This window comes from Trichechus manatus, unplaced genomic scaffold (genome assembly GCF_000243295.1).
Source record: "Trichechus manatus latirostris isolate Lorelei unplaced genomic scaffold, TriManLat1.0 scaffold00028, whole genome shotgun sequence".
NCBI classification, from domain to species: Eukaryota; Metazoa; Chordata; class Mammalia; order Sirenia; family Trichechidae; genus Trichechus; species Trichechus manatus.
The window spans coordinates 1,267,415-1,276,001 of NW_004443964.1; the positions used below are offsets into that span (position 1 = coordinate 1,267,415).

Genomic DNA, 8,587 nt, shown 5'->3' on the forward strand with positions numbered 1-8,587 from the left:
CCCAAACAAATGCGCACCCACCCCGCCTGCACCACGGTCTGATGCGCTCCTCCACCGGGGCGTGAGGCAGCAGGCAGAGCTCGGGCCCCCGCGGACCCTCGGGGCGAGCCGGCAGTGGAGCGTCCGGTCTCCGAGCGCCCGCCCCGCCCGGGCCTCGCCCGCCCAGATTGCAGGGCCGTGCGGAAGTGCGGGCGGCGGGGCGCGCGCTCTAGAGGCAGAGGTGCTCTGAGGCCACCCTGCTGCGGCGCCGGGCCCGCGCCTTCCAGGGAATCCTAGAGGAATCATGGGGGCAGCGAGCGGGAGGCGAGGGAAGGCCTGCGGCGGCTCCGGAGGCCCGACCCCGGGGCCACTCGATGCATCCCTATTGTGCGCCAAGCTGGTCCTGAGGTTGGTTGTTTTCCCAGACAAGCTTGATGGCATGGAAGGATTGAGCCGGTAGGCAGGAAACACTGGAGAATTTCGGAAGGATTCCAGTGGGAGCGAGATGGGGTCCCTAGCAGGAAGGGTGCATGTGGCTGCTCTGTGCACTCTTTATCACAAACTTTCAGGGTTCGAGAGAACATTGGCAGAAGCTGGGGCCTGGCCCCGTGCCTCTCGGAGGCCCCTGTGGGGCTCAGGCTCCCGGGCGGAGCTCCAGGAGAGCCTGATGTTTGTGGGCTGAGTCGGAGCCCCGTGTGTCTTGTCCTGCATGAAGGTCTATTCTGGGGTTAGGGTAGGGTCAAAGGGGGGGCCCTTTGCAGGGAGGTTCAGCTCAGTGACTGGTGGGAGTCATGGCAGTGGGCCTGGGCAGCAGCATCCTGTCCTGGCCCAGGAGCTCATGAGTCCTTAGAGGTGATCCACTCAGGCCCTGCCACGTGGGTCTGGGGGCAGCTAGGTCACCCATGCACAACCCCCAGGGGAGATGGGAGCCAGGCAGCCAGTGGTGGAGGGTGGCTTCCTGGGGAGGGGGTGCCTAGTGGCCTTGTTTCTCTCCATTGGGTCCCTGAGGAGCAGGGTTCTGGTGCCCACTCAGTCCTGGGTGTCTTGTCTGGGTGGGGCCTTGCACTGCCTCCCTCCCCGCCCCTTCCGCCTGGCTCCCCTGAGGTGGGCAGGGATGTGGCTCCTTTCTGAGTTGCAGGAACCGGTCCTTTAGGCACTCTGCCCCTTGGGGACATGCTGGCTGCAGCAGGAGCCCCCGTCTTGCTTGAGGAGCAGCCTGCCGAGGGGCCGGAGGCCTGGCATGGAGTGGTGGGCTTGCAGCTTTGCGCAGACTGCCACAGCTCCGCTCACCCCCAGGCATCCCAGACTAGGAGCAGCATGGCCGAGCAGGAGCCTACCGCCGAGCAGCTGGCGCAGATCGCAGCGGAGAACGAAGAGGCTGAGCACTCCGTCAACTACAAGCCGCCGGCCCAGAAGAGCATCCAGGAGATCCAGGAGCTGGACAAGGACGACGAGAGCCTGCGCAAGTACAAGGAGGCTCTGCTGGGGCGCGTGGCCGTCTCCACTGGTGAGGCCCTGCTCCTCAGGCAGCCCGCTTCTGGGTTTAGCCGCTGCTTCCTGGTGGGGGCCAGGGGCTGGGGCACTGACTTTCTGTCCATCCCCAGACCCCAACGTCCCCAACGTCGTTGTGACCCGCCTGACCCTGGTGTGCAGCACTGCCCTAGGCCCCCTGGAGCTAGACCTGACAGGTGCGTGGCAGCCAGGGTCCCTGGGTGAGGCTGGCGGCACACTGTTGCATCCCGTGAGCACTGGCGCCCTCTGGTGGGGAGCTCAGGCTGCAACCAGATGGTCCTTGAAGGGTTTTGGTTCCGGAGTAGCCTGGAGAGGATTGGGGTGTCTGCTGCGGGGCGTGTGTGTCTGTATGCTGGCGTGCATGCATGTACCCCCATGTGTGTGGAGGAATGAGGCTGCCGTGGGTCTCAGGTGACCGGCTGAGCTGTGAATCTCTCTGAGCCCTTTGTCCACGGACGTAGAGGGGGTTGGGGTGTCTGCTGTGGGGCACGTGTGTGTCCCCGTGCGTATGGAGGGACGAGGCCGCCGCGGGTCTGAGGTGACAGAGTGAGCTGTGAACTTGTCTGAGTCTCCATCCACAGGAGACCTGGAGAGCTTCAAGAAGCAGTCCTTCTCGCTGAAGGAGGGTGTGGAATACCGGATAAAAATCTCCTTCCGGGTAAGGCAGGTGTGGGCTGCTGGGAGGGGCTGTTAGGGGGGCCGGGCTGAAGCGTGGCGCTGACCCAGCTGCTGTCCCACAGGTGAACAGAGAGATTGTGTCCGGCCTGAAGTACATCCAGCAGACCTATAGGAAAAATGTCAAGAGTGAGTGCACCTGGGCTCAGGCCGCCTGGGCGGGCCTCCATGCTCCGGGCAGCCAGTCCAACCCAGTGGGTCGGGAGGGGTGGTAGGAGGCAGGGTGGTGTTGACGAGGGCCCCTGTGTCTGTAGTTGACAAGACCGAATACATGGTGGGCAGCTACGGGCCGCGGGCCGAGGAGTACGAGTTCCTGACGCCCATGGAGGAGGCGCCCAAGGGCATGCTGGCGCGGGGCAACTACAGCATCAAGTCCCGCTTCACAGATGATGATAAGACAGACCACCTGTCCTGGGAGTGGAACCTCACCATCAAGAAGGAGTGGAAGGACTGAGTCCCGGCCGGGAGGCGGACAGGGAGGGACGGACGGACGTACCCCCACCCCACCCCCATCCTCCTCCCGACCCCATACCAAAGTGCTGACAGGGCCCCTGGCCTGCCTCCCAGCCCGGCCAGCCCCCCACCCTGCATCCCAGCCCCCTCCTGCAGGCCCCAGCCTCCGCTGTGGTCATCGTGGTCAGCGTCTTGTTGCTGCTTCTGCCTGTGCTGTGGGCCAGGCGGCCCAGGCCACACTTCCCTTTCTGTACCCAGGTTCCTGCCAGCTTTCTGGCCGGAGGGTGGTATGGGGTGTCACAGGTGCTCAGTGCCCCTCTGAGCCCCTGCGGGTGCCCCGGCTGTCTCCCGCCTCTCCCCCAGCCCCCGGGACCTGGTCGCCCCCCCGTTGCTGTCAGTCACCGTGTAACCATGATGCCTTAACGTGTGGAGTGCGTGCGGGGCCGTCACTAACCTCTTACCCGGTGTCTGCATGAGCATGTGGTCCCCGTCCCGTCTGTGACCCCGAGACCCAGAGGTGTCGGGCGTGCTGCTGCTGCTCCCGGCCCAGGGCTGTGGAGACGGCTCCACGGCTTGGGGAAAGCCAGATTGCCAAACTCAAGCTGCCCCCGGTCCCGCCCCAGGAGGGCTGGGTGGCCTCACCTCGGCCACCTCCTGAACTCACCCACCGCCACCAAACAGCCCCTCGACAGACAAAGCCAGTGGCCAAGCCTTACCTGGCCCACCTGGCCTGGCCGGAGCCGCGTGCCTGGCCTGTCAGTATTTATTGTCTTCATTTGTGCTGTCCTCTGGGTCCGCCCTGGCCTGCCTTCTGCCACCTCTACCCCGCTCTCGGGGCCACCACCCATGGGCAGGCCCCCTTCCCCCCGGACCCAGCCAGGACAGACAGGGACCAAGCACAGAGTTGGAAGCCGTCTCCTGTGCCCCTCTGCCCCCTTCCCCCGGTCGTGGCGTCCTGTCTGCTGGGCCTTCGGCATCTGAGACAGCAGAGGGCCCGTCCCTGCTTCCCCCTCTGACCGGGAATAAACTCCTCCAAAGGAGCCAGTGTCCCTCACTTCTGTGTCTCCAGGTGGGGAGGGGTTGGGGCGGGGTCGGGGAGGAGGTGGCTGCTCCTGCTGGCTGCGGCCACTAGGGGCAGTCAGCCAGTGGAGTGCCCTCTGTCCGGCTCCCAGCCTCACCTCTGGTGTTTGACCAGAAATACACTGAAAATCCCATTCCTCAGTCACGCTTGTCACCATTCAGGTGCTTGACAGCCACGTATGGCTGGTGGCTGCTATGTAGAATAGTGCGGGTCTAGAACATTACATCCTTGCGGGAATTTGTGGATGGTGCTGTCCTGGGCCGCTGAGGCTCAGAAAAGGCTGCAGGAGGAGGGGATCGTGGTTGCTCTGTTCTCAGTCACTCCAGCTCTGCTTGCCCAGCGTCAGCCGTGCTGCTTAGCAGTTGTGTTTACTGGGTGAGGCCTGAGACCTAGCTGGGCCCACAGGCCTCGGAGGTTTGCTCTCAGGTTTTTCCAGCCTCGGATACGTGAACTCAGACCCTGAGTGCTGAGCCGCACCAGCATGCTGCCAAGAGCCAGGACTTTGTCCCGGCCTTGCCACTAGCACCTGCATGACGTGTCCCTGGTCCCAAGTCCAACCCGACCCACTCTGCCTGATGTGCAGCCTGGCCTCCCGTCCAGCTAGCGCCTCAGCTGGCCCCACCCACCTCTCCCTCCATCCCCAGCTTCCTCCTCCTCCGCCCTTTCATGGAGCCAGTCAGGAGGATCTATCGATGTGGCCAATTAATTAGCAGTCCTAAGATTTGGAATTTACAAGTCTTCTGGTGCCCAGCTTCGTCCTGTGTCCAGGAGGACGGCATGCTAACCACCTTGATGCTCTAGCCGCATTCCTGGCATGGCCACACAGGGCTGCTTGAAGCAGGAACTTGGAGAAGGGGCCTGTCTTCCAGTGCAGCTGAGCCCCTCCTGGTGTCCCCAGCCTGTCAGCTCACCCACCCCTACTGCAGCGCAGGCTGAACAGAACTCCATTTTGGGAGCGGGGGCCGTGAAAACATTTGATTCCTTCCTGGGCACCTTCTTCAGCATGGGACACCCTGGAGAGCATCCTGAGCAGTTGGGACGGGGCAGAGACTCAGCATGGGGACCCCGCAGCCCCCGCACCCCGGGCGTCACCTAGCACTGCACCATTCCACACTCAACGGCCATGAGGAAGCCAGAGCAAGCCAGCCCCGTGGGGCTGCCAGGCCTACAGAGGCGGTCAGCCAGCAGGGCCAGCCTTCTGGGGGGCTAGATGCACTGCCCGGCAAGGTTGGAGATCTCATACATGTACCCCAGAGCAGGCCTCCCTGCAGATTCCCAGCCCAGCTTTGCTGCATCTGCACGGTTGGTGGAGAGGCCCACTGAGGAGAGGCATCAGCGACACCCAGACCTGTCCCCCAGGGCCCTGGGCAGGTGCCCAAGGTCACAGTGTCCACCTGACCACGGCTCACTGACGGTGCAGGGGGGCTTCAGGACAACTGTCCTGCCCTGCTACCCTTGCCGCCCTGCCACCTGCCTGGAAGTGTCCCCCCAACACCATGCTCAGCCTCTGCCGCCCAGCCCAGAGCCAGCCAGGCCGGGCTCAGCCATACAAACAACTCAGCTCCCCGTCTGCCCGTGTCCGGGTGTCCTTGGAGCTGACGTCCTAACCTTTGGTGAACATTCATCCTTTACAAACACGTCGCCGTGCTTTTCTGGAGCCAAGCTGCCTGTCAACCGTCACGACGCTATGGTACCTCTAACTTCTCCACTCTCTTCCCATCAGCCCACACAATGCTGGCCCCGATATTCTGGCATCTAAACTCTGGCTTTGTGAGGATCTTTTACCCCTACAGGTGGCACAAGCATCCTTTGTCTCAGGCCCTAAATCGTGGTTTGCAGACAGGGTGGTGACAGTCACACAGCATTGGGAGATACAGCAGCGGGCGAGAAGCCATCCCAGCTGTCCCCAAAGCAGTGACTGCTCACAACCATGATGACAAAGACGGCAGCCACTGAGCACCCTAGCCAGGGCCCTGGTCTTCGCCGAGAGGTCCAACTCCTGTAAAATCCCCGCTGCCAAGGCAGGCAGGTCTCCAGAGCAGGTAGAACCAACACCTGGCTGACTCTAGCTCTCCTGGCCCTGCGGAAGGTGGGGCAGAGGACTTGGTCTTGGCCTCAAGGAATTCACGTTCTCAGTGAGGAAGCACATGGAAAAGATGAGAAAACATGCTTCAAGAACAACATACCAATGAATGCAAACTCTCAAAAGTGCTGAAGCATCTTTCTATTTCACCACTTCTGAATCAGGATGTTCTCAGCCAACCTGTACATTGAACGTGGGAGTGTCTCCTTTTTTCCTGCCAAGGTATTACATCGATGCTAAGCCTAAAAGCCTGAGGTGGCGTTTCATCAGTGAGGAATGCATGCATGAACCGGGAGGGAGAACCCCTGGAAAGGGGTGGGGTGCAGTGGGCAGAGGGGGAAGACAATGGAGGCGGAAGGCTTTGAACCACACCAACAAAAATGTAATGTGAGCTCCATGTGTAATTTAAAATTGTCTAGTAGCCACCTTAAAAATAAGAACAAGTGATTAAAAGCCTGTGAGCGGCCATCTAAGATACTCCACTGGTCTCATCCCTTCAGGAGCAAGGGAGAATGAAGAGAACAGGATACAGGGAAAAGATTAGTCCGAAGGACTAATTGTCCACAGCTACCAAGGCCTCCACCGGACTGAGTCCAGTACAGCTAGATGGTGCCCGGCTACCACCACTGACTGCTCTGACCAGGATCACAACACAGGGTTCTGGACAGAGCTGGAGAAGGATGTAGAGCATAATTCTAACCCACAAAAAAAAAAAGACCAGACTTACTGGCCTAAAGGAGACTGGAGAAACCCCAAGAGTATGGCGCCCAGACACCCTTTTAGCTTAGTGGTGAAGTTACCTCCGAGGTTCACTTATCAGCCTGGGAGTGGACAGCCCCGTAAAACCAAATGAGACTAATGAGGTACAGGACTCCAGTGACAAGGGCCAGAAAGCAAAAGGGGAGAAGGAAGCTGGTGATAGGGAACCCAAGGTTGAGTGAGGATGTTGTTGATGTGTTGTGAGATTGTTAACCATTGTCATAGGGCAACATTTGTAGTAACTGTTAAATGAGAAACTATTTTGTTCTGTAAGCCTTCATCTTAAGTGAGAATAACAGCACAATTTGAAGAGCGTAGTCAATGTCACTGAACTGTGCATGTAGAAATTTTTGAAACGGTGTATCTTTGGCTATGTGTATTTTCACCAAAAAAAAAAAAAAGGTTGAGAAGTTAGAGGATTGATATGTTGTGGGGTCGTTATTAACCAATATCATAAACAACATGTATACTTCTGTTTCATGAGAAACTATTTGTTCTGTAAGCCTTCACCTGAAGTACAATAAAAAATAAATAAAAACCAGTGACATTAATTTCAGATGTATTTTATTTAACAATATATACAAAATATTTTGAGACGTACTCAATATAAAACATTCTTTTTGAGCTCAGTCTCTGCGGTCTGGTGTGTATTTTACACTCACAGCACTTTCTCGGACTTGCCATATTCCAAGTGCTCAGCAGCCTCAGTGACAGCGAGTGACAGAGCAGGACTGGACAAAGACTTGTCCCACCCTCCACCTTCTGAGGAAACGGTTGAGATTCACTCCACAGCTGTGTAGGGGCTGGGACGCCTTTGAGGCCGCTGCCAGGGCACCTGAGAAGCATCACAGGGAGGGAACGCTTCCTAAGATCTGGCCGCGAGTGGGACAGGAGGGAGAAACACAGGCACATGGGGGGGAAGGGCCACTCCTTGGGGGCCGTTTACCCGGGACCGCCTCAGCACAGTTCAGTGACCCCCCAGGCGGGCCTTTCCAGCGCCCTGTGCTCGGTTTCAGCCCTGGGCACCGGCAGGTCACCTTGGTGTCCGTCCTCCAGCTGTAACATCCACAACATAACAGCCCAGCCTGGCTTCCCAACCTGTCTCCCTCCCTCCACCTGCCCTTCCTGTGAGCTGCCCGCTGCCACGTCCTGGGTCTACTCAGAGATTTCCCAAGTCCAACCCTTCCACCCAAGTTCTGGAGCACGTGTGGTGCAGACGGTTAACGAGCCCCGCTGTTAACTGGAGGGTACCTCGAAAGAAAGGCCTGGCAACCTATTTTCGAAAAATCAGCCAGGAAAACCCTATGGAGCACAGATACACTCAGACATGGGGTCGGGTGAGTCTGGATGCCCTGAACAGCAATTGGTTAAAAGCCCCACTTCCAGGCCCAGACACGACGGCACCTCCCCCGAGCCTTCCCGTCCAGCCTGTGAACTCCCCGCGCCCTGGCGGCTGCTCCGGAGGCCGGGCCACGCGTCCACGGCGCGGAGGGTACTTCCCGAGCTCATGGGGCTCCCAGGGCCTGTGTGCGGCCCCAAAGAACCCAGCCGCCCATCTGTCCCGGTTCCGGGCGCACGGGCAACACGCTCCCGGAAGTTACTTCACTCCAGCTTTCGGCCCGCGGGCCAGGGGGAGGTGCCAGTTACGGATACGCGGTCCAGTCAGAATCCAACACGAGGGGCTTCGGAGGCGCAGGCGCGGCCCCGCCCCCGAGCAGGGGTCCCGCCCCACTGCCACGTTTGACGGAGGGATGTGCAGGGTGCGCGCATCTCTCGGCCAATAGGAGCTGCAGATCCCGGGCTTCCGAAGGACGCAGCTATTCCCGACTGGTGGAAGGTGCGGGAGAAAGCCGCCAGTCAGAAGTCGAGGGAGAGAAAGTTCTCCTCCGGAAGCCAATGAGAGTCCGGGAAAGAGCGCGAGGGCAAGCCCTCCGACCAATCCCGGGAGAGGGCGAGGTCGTCCCCCAGTGCGATTCCGAATCCGGGGCCGGGTCTGGCATGGGCATCCAGTCCGAGTGCGGCGGAGGCGGGCCCCGGGCTGCGCC

At 59.9% G+C, this 8,587-nt stretch overlaps 1 protein-coding gene across 1 annotated transcript; it reads left to right on the forward strand.

Annotated features, from left to right (window-relative positions):
• The first annotated feature begins 22 nt into the window (after positions 1-22).
• Positions 23-2,665, forward strand: ARHGDIA (Rho GDP dissociation inhibitor alpha). The gene is made up of 5 exons (XM_004374081.2): positions 23-1,486; positions 1,584-1,667; positions 2,073-2,149; positions 2,232-2,295; positions 2,421-2,665. The coding sequence occupies exons 1-5, from the start codon at positions 1,153-1,155 to the stop codon at positions 2,618-2,620; spliced, it is 759 nt and encodes a 252-aa protein (XP_004374138.2). The 5' UTR covers positions 23-1,152; the 3' UTR covers positions 2,621-2,665.
• Positions 2,666-8,587: the final 5,922 nt, after the last annotated feature.

What these genes read in the sequence shown, in the direction of transcription:
- ARHGDIA (XM_004374081.2), top strand. Translation starts at nt 1,153, where the DNA reads ATGCTGGCTGCAGCAGGAGCCCCCGTCTTGCTTGAGGAGCAGCCTGCC. An exon ending in GGATAAAAATCTCCTTCCGG is followed by an intron (nt 2,150 to 2,231) that starts GTAAGGCAGGTG and finishes GCTGTCCCACAG; the next exon opens with GTGAACAGAGAGATTGTGTC. An exon ending in CTATAGGAAAAATGTCAAGA is followed by an intron (nt 2,296 to 2,420) that starts GTGAGTGCACCT and finishes CTGTGTCTGTAG; the next exon opens with TTGACAAGACCGAATACATG.